General features: G+C 35.6%; 1 protein-coding gene across 19 annotated transcripts in view; it reads left to right on the top strand.

Moving 5' to 3' along the window:
• The window catches only part of YEATS2 (YEATS domain containing 2), a 114,632-nt gene that overhangs the window by 24,851 nt on the left and 70,148 nt on the right, over positions 1 to 19,633 (top strand). For 16 of the 19 annotated variants that reach the window (XR_012129339.1, XR_005062903.2, XR_012129338.1 and 13 more), the window contains 5 exons: positions 6,658 to 6,755; positions 7,280 to 7,372; positions 10,318 to 10,563; positions 12,097 to 12,212; positions 17,275 to 17,436. Coding sequence is in view for 15 of the 19 variants with exons in the window: in XM_037024187.2 (XP_036880082.1) it covers positions 6,658 to 6,755; positions 7,280 to 7,372; positions 10,318 to 10,563; positions 12,097 to 12,212; positions 17,275 to 17,436 (715 nt within the window). In the remaining 4 variants the exon portion in view is untranslated. Of the gene's footprint in view, positions 1 to 6,657; positions 6,756 to 7,279; positions 7,373 to 10,317; positions 10,726 to 12,096; positions 12,213 to 17,274; positions 17,437 to 19,633 lie in introns of those variants that run through there. The other 3 variants (XM_037024201.2, XM_037024202.2, XM_037024197.2) reach the window with 3 other exon arrangements.

Raw genomic sequence — 19,633 nt, 5'->3', positions numbered from 1 at the left:
AAGAAGTGGTTCATGTTTATGTCCAAGAGATTTTTGCCTTTTTTTCTAGGAGTTTTATGGTTTCATGACTTCTATTCAGGTCTTTGATCCATTTCGAATTTACTTTTGTGTATGGGGTTAGACAGTGATCCAGTTTCATTCTCTTACATGTAGCTGTCCAGTTTTGCCAGCACCATCTGTTGAAGAGACTGTCATTTCCTCATTGTATGTCCGTGGCTCCTATATCGTGTATTAATTGACCATATATGTTTGGGTTAATGTCTGCAGTCTCTATTCTGTTCCACTGGTCTGTGGCTCTGTTCTTGTGCCAGTACCAAATTGTCTTTATTACTGTGGCTTTGTAGTAGAGCTTGAAGTTGGGGAGCAAGTTCCCCCACCACTGCCACCACTTTATTCTTCCTTCTCAGGATTGCTTTGGCTGTTCGGGGTCTTTGGTATTTCCATATGAATTTTTGAACTATTTGTTCCAGTTCGTTGAAGAATGTTGTTGGTAATTTGATAGGGATTGCATCAAATCTGTATATTGCTTTGGGCAGGATGGCCATTTTGATGATGTTAATTCTTCCTAGCCAAGAGCATGGGATGAGTTTCCATTTGCTAGTGTTCTCTTTAATTTCTCTTAGGAGTGTCTTATAGTTTTCAGGGTATAGGTCTTTTACTTCCTTGGTTAGGTTTATTCCTAGGTATTTTATTCTTTTTGATGCAATTGTGAATAGAATTGTTTTCCTGATTTCTCTGTTTGTTCATTGTTAGTATATAGGAAAGCCACAGATTTCTGTGTGTTAATTTTGTATCCTGCAACTTTGCTGTATTCTGATATCAGTTCTAGTAGTTTTGGAGTGGAGTCTTTAGGGTTTTTTATGTACAGTATCATGTCATCTGCAAATGGTGACAGTTTAACTTCTTCTTTACCAATTTGGATTGGTTGTATTTCTTTGTTTTGTCTAATTGCCATGGCTACAACCTCCAGTACTATGTTGAATAGCAGTGGGGAGAGTGGGCATCCCTGTCGTGTTCCCGATCTCAGAGGAAAAGCTTTCAGCTTCTCGCTGTTCAGTATGATGTTGGCTGTGGGCTTATCATATATGGCCTTTATTATGTTGAGGTACTTGCCCTCTATACCCATTTTGCTGAGAGTTTTTATCATGAATGGATGTTGAATTTTGTTGAATGCTTTCTCAGCATCTATGGAGATGATCATGTGGTTTTTGTCTTTCTTTTTGTTGATGTGGTGGATGATGTTGATGGATTTTCGAATGTTGTACCATCCTTGCATCCCTGGGATGAATCCCACTTGGTCATGGTGTATGATCCTTTTGATATACTGTTGAATTCTGTTTGCTAATATTTTATTGAGTATTTTTGCATCTACGTTCATCAGGGATATTGGTCTGTAATTTTCTTTTTTGGTGGGGTCTTTGCCTGGTTTTGGTATTAGGGTGATGTTGGCTTCATAGAATGAGTTTGGGAGTATTCCCTCCTCTTCTATTTTTGGGAAACTTTAAGGAGAATGGGTATTATGTCTTCTCTGTATGTCTGATAAAATTCCGAGGTAAATCCATCTGGCTCCGGGGGTTTTGTTCCTGGGTAGTTTTTTGATTACCACTTCAATTTCTTTGCTCGTAATTGGTTTGTTTAGATTTTGTGTTTCTTCCTTGGTCAGTCTTGGAAGGTTGTATTTTTCTAGGAAGTTGTTCATTTCTTCTAGGTTTTTCAGCTTGTTAGCATATAAGTTTTCACAGTATTCTCTAATAATTCTTTGTATGTCTGTGTGGTCCATCATGATTTTTCCTTTCTCGTTTCTGATTCTGTTGATTTGTGTTGATTCTCTTTTTCTCTTAATAAGTCTGAGTAGAGGCTTATCTATTTTGTTTATTTTCTCAAAGAACCAGCTCTTGGTTTCATTGATTTTTTTTCTATTGTTTTATTCTTCTCAATTTTATTTATTCTCTGACCTTTATTATGTCCCTCCTTCTGCTGATTTTAGGCCTCATTTGTTCTTCTTTTTCCAATATCACTAATTGTGACATTAGACTATTCATTTGGGATTGTTCTTCCTTCTTTAAATATGCCTGGATTGCTTTACTTTCCTCTTAAGACTGCTTTTGCTGTGTCCCACAGAAGTTGGGGCTTTGTGTTGTTGTTGTCATTTGTTTCCATATATTACTGGATCTCCATTTTAATTTGGTTGTTGATCCATTGATTATTTAGAAGCATGTTGTTAAGCCTCCATGTGTTTGTGGGCCTTTTTGCTTTCTTTGTACAATTTATTTCTAGTTGTATACCTTTGTGGTCTGAAGAGTTGGTTGGTAGGATTTCAGTCTTTTGGAATTTACTGAGGCTCTTCTTGTGGCCTAGTATGTGGGTCTATTCTGGAGAATGTTCCATGTGCACTTGAGAAGAATGTGTATCCTGTTGCTTTTGGATGTAGAGTTCTATAGATGCCTATTAGTTCCATCTGTTCTAGTGTGCTGTTCAGTGTCTCTGTGTCCTTACTTATTTTCTGTCTGGTGGATCTATCCTTTGGAGTGAATGGTGTGTTGAAGTCTCCCAAAATGAATGCATTGCATTCTATTTCCTCCTTTAATTCTGTTAGTATTTGTTTCACATATGTTGGTTTTCCTGTATTGGGTGTATATATATTTATAATGGTTATATCTTCTTGTTGGACTGAGCCCTTTATCATTACATAATGTCTTTCTTTATCTCTTGTTGCTTTCTTTGCTTTGAAGTCTATTTTGTCTGATACTAGTACTGCAACACCTGCTTTTTTCTCCCTGTTGTTTGCATGGAATATCTTTTTCCATCCCTTGACTTTTAGTCTGTGCATGTCTTTGGGTTTGAGGTGGGTCACTTGTAAGCAGCATATAGATGGGTCTTGCTTTTTTATCCATTCTATTTCTCTGTGTCTTTTGATTGGTGCATTCAGTCTCTTTACATTTAGGGTGATTATTGTAAGATATGTACTTACTGCCATTGCAGGCTTTAGATTCGTGGTTACCAAAGGTTCAAGGTTAGCTTCTTTAGTATCTTACTATCTAACTTAACTCTCTTATTGAGCTATTATGAACACTGTCTGGTGATTCTTTATTTCTCTCGCTTCTTATTTCTCCTCCTCCATTTTTTATATGGTGGGTGTTTTATTCTGTGCTCTTTTGTGTTTCCTTTAACTGCTTTTGTGGGTAGTTGGTTTTATTTTTTGCCTTTAGTTAGTATTTAGTTGGTCTGCTTTCTTTGCTGTGATTTTATTTTCTCTGGTGATATCTATTTAGTCTTAGGAGTGCTCCCATCTAGAGCAGTCCCTCTAAAATACCCTGTAGAGGTGGTTTGTGGGAGGCAAAATCCCTCAACTTTTGCTTGTCTGGGAATTGTTTAATCCCTCCTTCATATTTAAATGATAATCATGCTGGATACAGTATTCTTGGTTCAAGGCCCTTCTGTTTCATTGCATTAAATATATCATGGCATTCTCTTCTGGCCTGTAAGGTTTCTGTTGAGAAATCTGATAACCTGATGGGTTTTCCTTTGTAGGTGACCTTTTTCCTCTCTCTAGATGCCTTTAAAACTCTGTCCTTGTCCCTGATCTTTGCCATTTTAATTATTATGTGTCTTGGTGTTGTCCTCCTTGGGTTCCTTCTGTTGGGAGTTCTATGTACTTCCGTGGCCTGAACAATTATTTCCTCCCCCAATTTGGGGAAGTTTTCAGCAATTATTTCTTCAAATACACTTTCTATCCCTTTTTCTCTCTCTTCTTCTTCTGGTACCCCTATAATGCGAATATTGTTCCTTTTGGATTCGTCACACAGTTCTCTTAATATTGATTTATTCCTGGAGATCCTTTTATCTCTGTATCAGTTTCTATGCATTCCTGCTCTCTGGTTTCTATTCCATCAATGGCCTCTTGCATCTTATCCATTCTGCTTATAAATCCTTCCAGAGATTGTTTCATTTCTGTAATCTCCTTCTGGACATCATCCCTTAGCTCTTGCATGTTTCTCTGCAGCTCCATCAACATGGTTATGACCTTTATTTTGAATTCTTTTTCAGGGAGATTGGTTAGGTCTATCTCCCCAGATTCCTTCTCAGGGGAGGATGTCTTGGTTAGTCTGGTCTGTATCAAATTCTTCTGCCTTTTCATGGCAATAGAGGTAGTTGCGGGAAGCTGGTGCATGTGTCATCTGGGTGAACGTCCCTTCTTGCTGGTTTGTGACCTTCCTCTCCTGGGAGAACAGCGACCCCTAGCGGCTTGTGCTGGGCAGGTGTGCGCAAACGGGGTTTCTAATTCTTGCCCGGCCGCTGTGAAAGAAGTCCTGCCCTGCTGCCTCAGGCTGCTGCTCCACTATTGCGGAGCGGCGTCGGGGGAAACGGGCGGCAGGCTGTTTATCTCCGTGAGGGGCCTACGAGCTGCACTGCCGCCCAGGGGGTTAGGGCGCCTGGAATTCCCTGGGATTTCCAGCTGCTGGGCTAAGTGTCCTGGGATGTTTCTGTCCAGCTGTGGAGTCCCTGTCCCTTTAAGTCTTTCAGAAAGCACTCACTTTTCTTTGTCCCATGGGCGCCAGCTGCGGGGACCCACTCACAGGTTTTACTGTCCCGTTTCCCTAGTACCCAGCACCCCACACACTGTGTGTCTGTGCTCTGGTGCAGATGGCTAGGGCTGGGTGTTCAGCAGTCCTGGGCTCCCTCTCCCTCCCCGCTCCGACTTCTCTCCTCCCACTGGGAACTGGGGTGAGGGGTGCTTGGGTCCTGCTGGGCCGCGGCTTGTATCTTACCCTCTTCGCAAGGCGCTGGGTTCTCGCAGGTGTAGATGTAGCCTGGCTGTTGTCCTGTATCTTCTGGTCTCTCTTTTAGGAATAGTTGTATTTGTTGAATTTTCAAAAATATATATGGTTTTGGAAGGAGATTGCTGCTGCTCTACTCACACCGCCATCTTGGCTCTACCCCCCCTGCAGTTTTAAGTGGTGAAGAAAATTCCAGTCTCTGTAAGTGCAATCAAGTCATGCAATACCAGAAAGTCTTTATGGATTGAAAATTATCAAATCCAGTTCCAAATAATGAAAACATTTCACTGCAAATTATCTTCTCATTTTGTTGTAATTTTATTTACAAGGAAATGTCTCCTTTCAATAACAAGCCAAATAAATGTGAAAGTAATGTAAAACTTAAATTCATTATTCAAATGCATCACATGGTGTATCTTTTTTTTAATAAAAATAAGAATGGGAAAAACTGTTTTAGTAAACATCATAATTTCAGTTTAAATCTAAGTTCCCAAACACTCAGTCTATGCAGAGACAGTTTTTTGTTACTGAGTGACAGTTTGCTATTCTTCCTCTTGTGTCCATAACCCTACCTACTCTCAAACCATATTTTTATTTTTCAGAATTTTTCTCAAAGTAGATTTCGTATATGTTTTGCTTATATTGTTTGTGGTTTTTGTTTTTACTTATTCCATAATTTAGAAGAATTTCTTTCTGAAGTGCTTATAATAAAACAGCCTTCAGTAATTACAGTATCTGATTTAACCTCTGCCAAGAGTTTCTGCTGATTTCTGTATACAAGGATATATACAGTAATATGAGAAAATAATCTTTTTCTCAAATATGAGAAAAATCCGTCATTTACCTCTATGCAGACATATCTCCAAGAATGCTTATATCATTACCAGTTTTAAATTGCCAATCTAATGGCATATTTCATGGGGAGAAAATGACATGGGTCCTCAAAGGAGCCAGATTTTCTCTATGATTTTTCATATATTCCAAAGCATGGGTGGTGATTTTTTTCATATTAACAAACACAGGATCATTTTGTGGAATTCCAGGCTTTTCGAGCAGTCCCTCAGCTCTTCTTTTTTCATTCTCACATATCAAGCTACATTTCATATTCTTATATTTTTTAACAGACTTGGATGTTACTTTGAGTAATCATCATCTGAATTCTGTCACCTTCAGACAGAAATATTTGCTTACATTTTGCCTCATTTGGTTTATCATTCTTCCTCCCCGCCACCCCCCGCAAATGCATGCATGCAGTTAAGTGTGCACCTCCTTCTTTCTAAGTCATTGGAAAATAAATTAGACCCTTGCAAATACATTTCTGTGTATTTCCTAATGACATGCTCTTATGTAACTACAGTAAAATTATCAAAAACGGGAAGTTTTAGCATATATCCATTACACTGTCTAATCTGAAGTCCATGTTCAAGTTTTGTCAGCTGTCTTGATACTCTATTTTATAACTGCTTTTCCCTAGCCAAGATCCAATCCAGGGTCACACAGTACATGTAGTTGTCATATTTCTTTAGTCTCTTTTAATCTCAATATTTGTCTTTCCTGACTCTACTATTTCAATGACACAGGCCGGTTATTTTGTAGAATGTCCTTCAGCTAAAGTTTGTTTGATGTTCCCTGTGATTAGAGTCAGCATTTTTGGCAGGAATACCACCAAGTGATGTAGACTTCTCAGTACATCATGCCAGAAAGCACATGAGGTCAGTGTGCTCCAATATTAGTGATGTTGACTTCTTATCACTGGTAAAGGCCCTAGTTTCTCCACTTCAGAGTTACTGTTTCTTGGGTTTCTTTTGTTGGTTACTAACTTAAATAAAGACAGGTACTGATTAATTAGACCTTGGATTATTTTATGTTCTCTGTGCAGCTCGAGATGCTGCTGTGCAAAAGATCGAGACTATTATTAAGGAGCAATTCACACTTGAAATGAAGAATAAGGAACATGAAATTGAAGTCATTGACCAGGTATAATGATAATAGGTTTTAAAAAAAACAATAACAAAGCTATTGAAAAAAATATACATGATGAATTGAAAAAGTCTGTTGAGATAATATCATGGTTTGTTTTTTCCCCTTTGCTGTTCTTTTTAAAAGGAGTGTTCTTATTTTGGAAAAAAAGACATATGCTTTTTTTTCTTTACATGAGCTTGCAGAAAAAGGTAAACAAAATAATTACTGGAAATTCCATCCCAAAAGATAATTCCTCTTTGCTCTTGTGCTCCATGTCTTGGTGGCCATTTCTCAATGATTACACATATATACACATAATTATACATAATAGTATATTTCTATACCCTTGCAAACATCGTCATTTGTCATTCTCTTAAATCTTCTGCCAATCTAGTAAGTGGAAAATGGTCATTTTTATTTGCCTTTCTTTGATTATTAAAGAAGTAGGGCTTCTTGGGTTATTTCTTGTTTAATGAATTGTTTGTTTATCTCTTCCATTACTCCACTTTTTTAAGTAACAAGTTAACCTTTGTGTTTAGCGACTGATTGAGGCTAGAAGGATGATGGATAAACTTCGTGCCTGCATTGTCGCAAATTACTATGCTTCTGCAGGACTTCTAAAAGTTGCTGAGGTAAGTTTTCCTCATATGCAGTCATTTCTGGCTACCCGTGTTTGTTGTGTGAAGGGGACATTAGGGTTGATGTAGAATCCCTGCCTTTGAAATATTTCTTATATTAATGTTTAGAATTCAAGAAGCCTAGCCTACCTTCCTGGGAATATACAGAAACTTATTACTTTCAGCCATAATCCTTTAGTCACACCTCTCTGCATTGTCAGTAATCCTAACATTTTTTTCCCTTTTATTTAATCCCTCTCCTAATATTATTTAGTACTGTTGCCAGCCTTTTCATATGCAGAGGTAAGTAAGATCGTATTCTAACTTGTCTTAGTCCTCATTTGATTGTGGTTGTGCCTTAGAGCAAGTTATAGATCTGTTGATTTTCCTCTTGAGTTTTTACTGCTAACGAACAGCAATTTTTAGTTTCAATAGATTTTCCCTATTCAGGAAGCCCTGATATTTTTCCCCCTACTTTTCATGAAAAATTTCAAATACACAGAAAAGGTGAAATAAGTACCTGTTTATACATCACGTAGATTCAACAGTTTTAACATTTTGCCATATTTGCTTTATCTATCTTATTTTTTTCTGGAACATTTGAAAATAAGTTTTAGGCATCAGGACACTTCATCCCCGAATACTTTATGATGTATTTCCTAAAGGACATTGTTCTATGTAGTCACGATACCTAGGAGAATGATTCCCTGATATTATCAGATAACCATCCATATTCACTCACATTTTCCCAGTTGTCCCCAAAATATCTTTTAAAGCTGATTTTTCTGAACTAGGATCAAATCATTCTTTATGGGCTACATTTGGCTATTTTGTTTCTCTAGACTTATTTTATCTAGAAAGATTCTTCCACCCTTTTCTCCCATGTTACTGACTTATTTGAAGAGACCAGGCCATTTATCTTACAGAATGGCCCACATTTGGGATTAATTCTTTTCCTTGGGCTATTCCTTCATTCCCTGTATTTTTCTGTAAGTTGGAAATCAGGTCAAGTCTTAATTAGATTAAGGTCAGAATTTTTTGGAGATAATACCTAGTAGGTGGTGCTGTATACCTCATATTATATTACATCAGGAGACATAATAATCAAGTTGTCCTACTGTTAGTGGTATTAGGTTTAATCACTTGGCTAGTGTGGTTGCCACTAGATGACTCCAGTCATAAAGGAATGGGGATAGATTGAACTGAAACAACTGTTTTTTCGTGTTTGACATTTTAATGATTTCAACCTCTTATTCTTTTATAATTTTTTAAAAATTATTCCATTAGAATTAGGTAACTCTTCTCTTGAACAGTACTGGCTCAGTGAGAGGGTGGAAGGCCTGGGGGTAGGTGTGATGGTGTACTGCTTTGTATCATTCCCTGAGATTTTTATAGCTGGGAGGTACCTGTCATATTTAGGCTTTCATGTCATCTCCATGGAGCTTAGGGTACCTGGTATTGGTGATACTCCTGATACTGTCTTAGAGAAATCTGTAATGTTATTTGAGTCTAAGCTTAAATGGTAGATTAGTTTCTTCTGTAGGAGTTTCTAGAAAACATTAGAGTCTGAACTACTTTTCTAGAGCTACCATAACAAATTACCACAAGCTTGGTGGCTTAAAACAGCAGAAATTTGTGATCTCATGATTCTGGAGGCTAGCAGTCCAAAATCAAAGTATTGGCTGGGCCAAGCTCCCTTTGAAGGCTCTAAGGAAGAATTCTTCCTTGTCTTCTGTCTTCTGGTGGATACTGGCAATCCTTGTGTTCCTTGGCTTGTAGCTACATCACTCCAATTTCTGCCTCTATCTTCACATGAACTTTTTCCCTCTGTGTGTCTTCTCTGTTTCTGTGTTCAAGTTTCCTTTTTCTAAGAATGCTAGTCATTGGATTAGAACCCTAATCCCGTATGACTTTATCTTAACTTGATTACATTGCAAAGACCCTATTTCCAAAAAGTCACATTCCCAAGTTCAGGGTAGACATGAATTTTTGGGAGACACTATTCAACCCAAGACAGATTCTGATGGCATTAGTTGTATTGATACTGGATTCAGCAAGATGGGCGTCATAAGCTTGCAGCTGCATGGCATAGGACTCTAGCCACTGTGTTTGAAGAACTGTATTCATTTAATATTTTGTTACCTTTTATTTATTTACCATTAGCAGTTCTCGACTGTGTTGTTTGATGGTCTAGAAATGTACTGATTCTTATCCTGTTACACTCTGATTAGAATTTATTCAAGGATATCTACATTTATCTATTATGACCTGCCATTTATTTTTAGTTTGCTATAACAAAATATATTTACAGCTCTAAAAAAACCTTTATTAGTGAAATATAACAACTTTCTTGCTTTGACCCTGAAACACTAGTCTCAGCTTCCTTTTTCTCACTAAAATAATTATTTTCACCATTCCTAAAAGCTGGGTTTCCCAAGAAGGTAAACACAGTGTATCATGTAACAGAATAGACAGTATTTTGTATCCAAGTAACAAGATACAGAATAACAGCCTAGGCTTCAGTACTGGACTGAGGGCAAACTTTATATATCAATATTAATAATTTAAGCATTCTATACTATATTTTACTCCTATATGGGAGCCATTTTACATAACATTTTTTAAATCTTTATTATAGGAATGTTTTATTAGAACAGGTGGTATGTTTGTGTAAAGTAGTGTGAGGCTTATTTTTTTTAAGTCAGATCTTCCTTTCCATATGTTACATTTATTTTTCATTTACCTTCAGAGGACTTGGCATCTTTAGTTTCTAGTGTTAGGACCTTTACATAATTATTTTCACTCTCTAGTTTTTGTTTTGTTGGCTTAAACCACATTAAGGAGTAGGGACTTGATTTTATGGGTGTGGGGAGATTTTGAAGGATTTGGAAACATCAGTATTTTCCCTACTTTTGGTGGCTTTGATTAAAAGTTTGTTTTTTGCTCTTTCATTTTTGCAGGGATCAAAGACATATGATACAATGGTTTTTAATCATCCTGCTATCAAGAAATTTTTGGAGTCACCATCTCGGTCATCATCTCCTGCCAATCAGAGATCAGAAACACCGTCAGCCATTCATTCTGAAAGTGATTCTTTATCTCAACACAATGACTTCTTATCTGACAAAGACAATAACAGCAATATGGATATAGAGGAAAGGCTCACAAGCAGCACAGAACAGAGACCAAGCCGAAATACTGGAAGGGTATAGTTGGATGGATGGGAGGGAGCCAAAGGAGAAGGGACCTGGTGCTTACTAAGTATGCACAAATTATCTCATTTAACCATTATGGGACTGCTAGTCAATAAGTGTATCCTTTTTACAGATGGAAACTGAGTCTTGATGAGGTTAAAGTTATATTTGTCCGTAAGTATAAGAACTGAGAATTCAACCAATGTCTTTTTGACTTTAGAATTCAGGGCACCCATGCATGGCATACCTCATAGATGCCATTCATGTAGATATGAAAGAAACCTTGAGGAGTTGGCAGTGCTTTTACTTTCCCCAAGATCTTTCTTGTCTGTCATGTTTATTCTCTGAAGAGTGATTGCTCTTCAGCATTTTATTCTGTGAAAACTTTATATTCTAAGATGGTTTAGTAACTTTAGGAGGAAATTTGACAAATAGTAAGTAGAATTGAAAACCATTTATCCCTCTTTCATCTTGCCAATTTTTTATTTGTGTTCCCATCTCAAGGTGTTCTGAAATTCTTGGTATGATATTTAGGATAGAATCCTTTTTGGATGAGACCAATGATTTTTCTCAGCCAGCTGTTCTGTAATAGAGGAAGTTTGCAGGGTGCTTTCCACATACTCGGGCATCAAGGATTTGATTTATTTTTGATAAAAATAAAAATTGAAAATGTTTCTGTTTATAAATTTTTATACATTCATTGTTGAAAATTTCAAACTACTGAAAAGTAAAAAAGAATAGAAAAGTCATTCATAATGCTGCTACCCCAAAATCAGAACTCTTAATATTTGAATTTACTTGTCTTCATACTGGGCAAATACTGTTTTTTTTTTTATTTTAATTAAAAAGATTTTAGGTCATATAGGTCATAGGATTAAGAAACCACCTTTTATGTAACATATATGCTCACGTTTTTATAACAAATATTTAATTCTTACTATGTACCAGGCACTTTACTAAGAACTGTACAAAACAGTCATGTGAGATAGGTTCTATTATTATTATTTTTATAAATTGAGACTGTGAAGTTAAGTAATTACCAAAGATTACACATCTAGTCAATAGAAGAGCCAGGATTTTAAACCCTGGCAGTTTATCTTCATAGACTATCTCCAGCATAAAACTTTAAATTAACCATTATGTTTATATTATTTATACTGAAAAAAGTTTAGTAGTACAGAAAGTTGAAAAGAAAGTCAATTCCATTGACTTTCTGCCCCATTTCCATTTCCCAGACGCAACACTGTAATAGTTTCTTATATATCCTTCGACATCCTGTTTGCATATATGAAGCAGATGTGTATGACTATTAAAAGCACACACACATACACAAGCAGTTACACTATACAAGCTTTTTATATAAACTAATGAAAAAAATATAGTAAAATTATTGCTTCATGCTCTGAGAGGTGCCACAAAGCCAGAGAATTTTGCAACTAAAAAAAAATTGTGAGTTACTCCATTCATATTTTATATGATTTTGTTGTTTCTGCTTATGGAAAATTGTCCAAATTGAAAATGAAAATTGATTATAATTTCTTTCAGGACAGTTCTAGTATTACTGGCTCCCATAAAACAGAGCAGTGGAATGCTGATCTTACAGGAGATGAGACTTCACGACTTTTTATAAAGAAAACAATAGTAGTGGGCAATGTGTCCAAGTGAGTATCCACTTGAATTGTCTCATTTTCAGTCATCCATTTATTTTAATATTCTGGCATACTACTATCAGTCTTAATAGGAGGAAAAGGCATTAGGATTCTTTTTCCCAAGCTCTTAGTTGTTGTAAAAGTAAAGCAAGGTCCAAAGACTTGAGATTGTGCTTCTGTGTCTGCTAGTCTTTAACATAGAGTAAAATTGTTCTTATAAAAATTTCTAAGACATGAGTTTTTACACAAATGGTATATTTCATCAAGCATGTCAGGGTGAACAAGTTTGGAGGAATTTTTTACTTTTTTTGACCTACTTGTGTTGTTAGGGGCCTTAGCTAATTCCTAAAAATGTTTATTTGGTTGTCCAGACTGAAAAGTTTTAAATTTATAACAAAAGGTTGCAGAGCAGGTCTTAAAGACAGAATTCCTCCTATCTAGTGGGAGCATCATCATTTTTACCAAGTATCTAGGAATGAATAAAGACATGATAAATCCTCAGATAGCATAATAATTTATTTCCTCACAAAGTCTTACTTGCCCTTCTTCTCCCTTATTAGGTATATTTCCTCCTTGCTGTCTTGTCATTTTTGCTATATATGTCATTTCCTGTTTTTATATATCTTTCCCAAATCACTGGACTCTCTTTAGGGTAGAAAGTGTGTCCTGTTTTTTTTCTTTCTTTACAGTAGTTGGTGTTCAGTAAATATTTGATGAATAAATTGACATATTTGTGAAAATTGTAAGTAGATTCAGTTATTGAAAATAAAGAATTTGGAATTTCAGTAACTATCTGGGAGAAAAAAAAAATCAGATGAGGGCAAAAAATCTTCCAAACTCCAGTTAGTGGACCACTAATAGCATTTAAATAAAGGCATAAAATACAATTAAGGCAGTTAGATTTCTGCTTTTTAGATTATTTTAGAGTTAGCATGATTCTGTTAGCATGGACTAATAGACCATGTGAAGTGTTAGGATTAGGGTCTTAACTATATAGTACAAGACAGGTCAGCCTAGAAAAGGCCAAAACTGGAAATCCAGATAGACCCACCTGGCCACGAGAGGACTGGGGACAGACAGACATTGACATTTGCAAACAACTACGCCTAGTTTGTAGGGTTTTGAGGTTTTTTTTTAATCAGCAAGAACGAAAATACTGGGTAGTCATGGATTTTAAGCAGAGAGGGAATGATTGCCATGAAAATTGTAAAGTCCTTGTTTTTCTGGAAGAGGGTTAAAATACTGATTTGCTTTAACTTTGTTAAGAATGCTTATTAGAGTATCTAAGAAACCAACTAAAAAAACAGACAGAGAGATTTAAACTTTAGTAAAGAGCAGGTGGGAAACTGAATGAAAAAAGAGAAAAACCCACCTGATTGCAAAAGAAGGTAAAGCAGGCACAGGAGGGATGTGGAGAAGAGGGGAAAAAAAGACAATAGTATAAAATACTTACCAACAACAAATCTAAATATATCAACAATCTTAAAAAAATGCATAGGGATTTAACTATTAAAAGGCAGAAATTATTATGAGGTAAAGTAACCTAAAACTCAGCTCTCTGTTGTTTATCAGTGATATATCTAAATACAGAAAGACTGAAAATAAGAAGCAAATAGGTTAAGATACAACTAGCAGATACTAACCAAAGGAAACCAGTGTAGCATGTTAATGTCAGGGAAAACAGACTAAGACCAAAAGCATTCAAAGAGGTAAAGATAGTTTTTATATTTATATAATGGTAAAAGGTTCAAGTCACCAAGAAGATAAAAAAATTCATAATTGTAAGTAGATTCAATATGTACTTGATAACATAGTCTTAAATGCCTGAACCAAAATTGACAGAACCACAAGGATAAATTGCCAAATATACTGCTATACTGAGAGATTTAATGGGTAGATCAAGCAATACCTGTATGAATATAAAAGATTTGAATATCAGTTAACAAAGCTTGATCTAATGTACAGATATTGAGTATTACACAAAACAATTGAAAAAGAAGCATTTTTAAGTAAACAATGAACATTTATGAAAATGGATTACACAGTAAGCCATAAAGCAAGCTTGAAGAAATATCAAAGTACTTGTATCATACAGACTATTTTTTCTGACCACTAGTGTGGTAAAGTTAGAAATCAGTGACAATAGAATAGCTAGAAAACCTCTACTGTCTAGAAATTCATATTAGAAATTCATTCCATATCTTGACTGTTGTAAACAATGCAGTGAACATGGGAGTGCAGGTAGTTCTTTGATGTCCTGTTTTCATAGTCCTTTCATGTACACACAGAAATGGGTAGTTCTATTTTTAGGTTTTTGAGGAACTTCCGTAATGTTTTCCATACTGGCTGCACCACTTTACATTGTTACCAAAAGTACACAAATGTTCCCTTTTCTCCACATTTTTTACAACATTTGTTACCTCTTGTATTTTTGATGGTAGCCATTCTGACTGGTATAAGGTGGTATCTTATTATGATATTGATCTTCATTTCTCTTGTGATTAGTGATGCCGAACACCTTGTAATGTGTCTGTTAGCCATTTGTGTTTCTTCTCCGAAAAAATGTCTATTCAGTTACTCTGCCCATTTTTTAATCAATTTTTTTGTTTTTTTTTTGTTTTTGGCTGTTGTGTGCATTCCTTATACATTTTGGATATTAACGCCTTATCAGATGTATCATTTGAAAATATTTTTCCCCATTCCAAAGGCTACCTTTATTTTGTTAATGGTTTCCTTTCCTGTGCAGAAGCTTTTTAAGTTTGATGTAGTCCCACTTATTTTTGCTTTTATTGTCTTTGCTTTTGTTGTCAAATTCAAAAAAATCTTTTTCCAGACCATTGGTCACATTACCCCTTATGTTTTCTTCTAGGAGTTTTATGATTTGGGGTCTTAATTTTAAGCCATTAATCCATTTTGAGTTGTTTTTTGTGTATGGTCTAGTTAGGGATCCAGTTTCATTCTTTTGCCTGTGGCTGTTCCAGTTTTCCCAGCACCATTTATTAAAGAGACTTCATTTCCCCATTGTATATTTCAGCTCCTTTGTCATAAATTAATTGGCCATATAGATGTGGGTTTATTTCTGGGCTTTCTGTTCCATTTATCTATGTGTCTTTTTAATGCCAGTACCATACTGTTTTAGTTACTATAGCTTTGTAGTGTAGTTTGAAACCAGGAAATTTGATGCCCCCAGCTTTGTTCTTTTTCCTTAAGATTGCTTTGCCTACTTGTCCCGTACAGATTTTCAGATTATTTTTTCTTTTTCTTTGAAAAATGCCACTGGGATTTGGTAGGGATGCCTTGAATCTGTGTATTGCTTTGGGTAGTATGGACATTTTAACAATATTAATTCTCCCAGTGTGTGAGCATGGAATATCTTTCCATTTATTTGTGTCATCTTCAGTTTCTTTCATCATTGTCTTATAGTTTTCAATCTACAGGTCTTTTACCTCCTTGGCTAAATTTATTAAGTATTTTATTATTTTTGATGCTGTTTGATGCCATCTTTCTGATTGTTTAGTTTGTAGTGCATAGTTGATGGTTGTAGTTGTATAGTTAGTATGTTGATTTTATATCCTGCAACTTTACTTTCCTTGTTTCTTCTATGAGTTTTTGAGTGGAGTTTTGAAGGTTTTCTATATACAGTATCATGTTACCTGCAAATAGAGACACTTTTACTCCTTCCCTTCCAATTTGGGTGCTTTTTACTTCTTTTTCTTGTCTGATTGTTTGTCTAGGACTGGCAGTACTGTGTTGAATAAAAGTGGAGAGAGTGGGCATCCTTACCTTGCTCTTGATCTTAGAGAACGAGCTTTCAGTTTTTCACCATTGAGTATGATGTCAGCTGTGAGCTTGTTCTGTATGGCCTTTATTTTGTTGAAGTATGTTTCCTCTGTACCCAGTTTATTGAGTTTTTGTCATGAATGGATATTAAATTTTGTCAAATGCTTTTTCTTCATCTGTTGAGATGACCATATGATTTTGATCCTTCCTTTCATTGATGTAATATTACTGTCATATTCATTTGCAGATACTGAGCCATCTTTGCATGCCCAGAATAAATTCCACTTGATCATGGTGTATGATCCTCTTACTGTACTGTTGAATTTTGTTTGCTAATATTTTTTTGAGGATTTTTGTGTCTTTGTTTATCAGAGATATTGGTCTATAATTTTCTTTTCTTATAGTGCCCTTGTCTGGGTTTGGTATCAGTGTAATACTGGCTTAGTAAAATTGAATTGGTAAGTGTTCCCTCCTCTTAAGTATTTTTTGGAAGAGCTTTAGAAGGACTGGTAACAGTCTTTAAATGTTTAGTAGAATTCTCCCTTTATGCCTTCTGATCCTGGAATTTTCTGTGTTGAAAGTTTTTTGATTACTGGTTCAATCGCCTTACTGTCATTCTATTCAGATTTTCTATTTCTTCATGATTCAGTCTTGGTAGGGTGTGTTTCTAAGGTCTTTATCCATTTCTTCTATGTTGTCTAATTTTTTGGCATATAATTGTTCATAGTCTTATGACCCTGTATTTGTGTGATATCAGTTGTAATGTCTTCTCTTTCATTTATAATTTTGAGTTCTCTCTTTTTCTTCACAAGTATAGCTAAAGGTGTATCTATTTTATCTTTTCAAAAAAGTAGCTATTACTTTCTTTGATCTTTTCAGTTGTCTTCTTAATCTCTATTTTACTTATTTGTATTCTGATCTTTATTTTTCTTCCTTCTACTAACTTTAGGCTAAATTTGTTCTTTTTCTAGTTCCTTGGGATATAAATTAGGCTGTTTATGTGAGAACTTTCTTTTTTCTTGATGTAGGCATTTATCGCTATAAATGGCCTTGTTAGAACTCCTTTTACTGCATCCCTTAAGTTCTAGTATGTTATATTTCCATTTTCAATTGTCTCAAGATATTTGATTTCTTCTTTGACCCTCTGGTTGTTCAGTAACATGTTGCTTCATTTCCACATCTTTGGGAATTTCCCACTTTTCTTTTAATTGATTTTTAATCTTGTTTTAAGTAGGAGCTAATTGTTCTGTTAAGTTTTGAAGGAAAAAAATTCAAAACTTTTCTTCTCTTTTAGGTATATACCCCCTGATAAGAGAGAAGAAAATGACCAATCAACTCACAAGTGGATGGTGTATGTCCGAGGGTCTCGTAGAGAACCCAGCATTAATCATTTTGTCAAGAAAGTTTGGTTCTTCCTTCATCCCAGCTATAAACCAAATGACCTTGTGGAAGTTAGGTAAGCACACTTGCATTATTTAACCTAAGATGTACAGGTTTATTGAAGCAGAAGACAAGTGATTTAACTTGAGAATACTCCCTTGAAATTCTTGTATTGTTAATTTACTCAGCTTTTGCTTTTAGTCTCAATGGAGTTTTAACTGTCGTTCCCACTTGCAGATTACTGTCTCAGTCAGCAGGCACTGTTCCCTACTGCCACATTGGTACCATATGAATTGTATGAGCTCCTCTAGAAATAGCTAAACTTGTTCGTATAGTACAGATAAATATAAAAATGTTACTGCTTTTTATGAGTAGCAGAATATAATATAATTGTATTATGTATTGGAGTCTTAACATTTCAGAAATACTTAATGTTTGTTGACATTAAGTTCCCCATGATCTCACCCTTTCAGAAGTAACCCCTAAATAATGTTTATCCCACATATATTAGCCTAGTATAGTTGCTGGTTGTTATTTCACAAAGATGGAATGACAATATATATACTGTTCTGAAATTTATTTCATTTAGGTGTATTCCTTACATCTTTATGTGATGTTATGTATCACATGTCATGTATTATTGTGGTTTGTGTTCAGTAAAATCTCCGATATACCCAGCCCTCTTCAGAAAATTGTCTTGACTCCTGACTCTTAAACAAAACAAAACTATCTCCTGAGAACAGCACTTCTCCTGAAAACCTGCAAGTGACATCTGCATTTTTCTCTCACACACTATGTACCATTGAGTCCAGGGTGACGTGTGTGTCTGTTGCTCATATTTGTGGCTTCCAGACCTTTTCCCTTCTTCTCCCTAAAAAAAACTCACTCCTTTGGAACACTGTATGATCTCTTCCTCCTTGCTGGAGGCATCTATGATTTGCCTGTCATTTTCCTCTTTCAGAAATGGTTTTAGCACCTAGTGTACTGGTTTTCTCCTGCCAGTATGCTCTTGCCATCATTCATAAGGACTTTGACATGCATATGGCCAGTTCATTCAAAACCTGATCTCTCAGTGCATTGATTTCCTCACTTTAAAAATGAGATGATGGTAGTGATATACCGTAGAACCTAAGCTGAGTAAGAGAGAAGGAAATTACATAAGAGGAGTGATGGGTAGTGAAAATTGATGTGCGCAAGAAGTCCGAATGGGATCAAAGAATACGTGGGTCAGGAATGGGGCTGGAAATATAAGAGTTGGTGGTCAGAAAGTAGAATACTTGGAAATGAAATTTTTTATAGCTAATACAGCATGTTTATCTTCTTTATATAGGTAATAGTTGTTCCAGTATCAATTACCAGCTGATGTATCCTTTCCCTACATTTGATACATAACTAAATTACCATGCAAATGTGTATGTGATGTTAGGCTCTGTTATATTTACTCCTGTACCAGTATTATACTATTTAATTGTTTTGCTTTATAGCATATTCTGATACTTAGTAACGTATGTTCCCTTGATGAAGATTATTGTAAAAATTTTTTCTTGGCCATTCTTGAGTATGTAAGTTGCTCCAGACTACTTTAGAATCTAGGTGTCAAGTTATGAGTTCCATTGAATTAATTATTTATTTTAACATTTTTTATGATATTGAATCTTTCTATCTCCTGTCTATTCAGGAAAATCAATCAGTGTAATAGTTTTCCAGTGCAAACAAGATATTTTCTTTTGTTGTTTATAAAACTTCCCTCATTTTGTCGACAAATTTTACTGGGTAGAACCTCAGAAAAGTGTTTGTACTCTGTTTCATTCCAATAATAGAGCCTAATTGGGAAAGGAGCAATTTCATTCTTAGGCTCTGAAACATTAATGTTGAAAAGATCTTGTCTCTGATTTGGCTTAGTACCTGATTCATGAAACCTTTCGAAAATGTCCTATGCAGCTCATCTAGCCTCTCCTAGAATTTCACTGGTGACCTAGACTTGTTTTCTCTGCCAGGAGCACCATCTTCCTGCTGTCTTTCTTTATGCATATGCAAACCCATACATGTATGCACACACACACACACACACACAGAGTATAGCTATCTTTCTACATGTCTGCACTTTATTGTTCAAGACACAGCTCAGAGGTTACTTCTTTAATGAGTCCTTCTTAGGCCTACTTTCTTCCAGAAGTTAAATTACAGTAAATGATTATTTACTTGAATGCTTGGGGTATTAGCAGTATTTTATAGTTTAAGAGAGCTTAAGTAACAGTATTTTCTGAGTTGAG

The sequence above is a fragment of the Manis javanica genome, chromosome 3 (assembly GCF_040802235.1).
Source record: "Manis javanica isolate MJ-LG chromosome 3, MJ_LKY, whole genome shotgun sequence".
NCBI lineage: Eukaryota > Metazoa > Chordata > Mammalia > Pholidota > Manidae > Manis > Manis javanica.
Note: the sequence above shows the minus strand (reverse complement) of the source record. Positions and strands in the feature narration are given on the sequence as shown.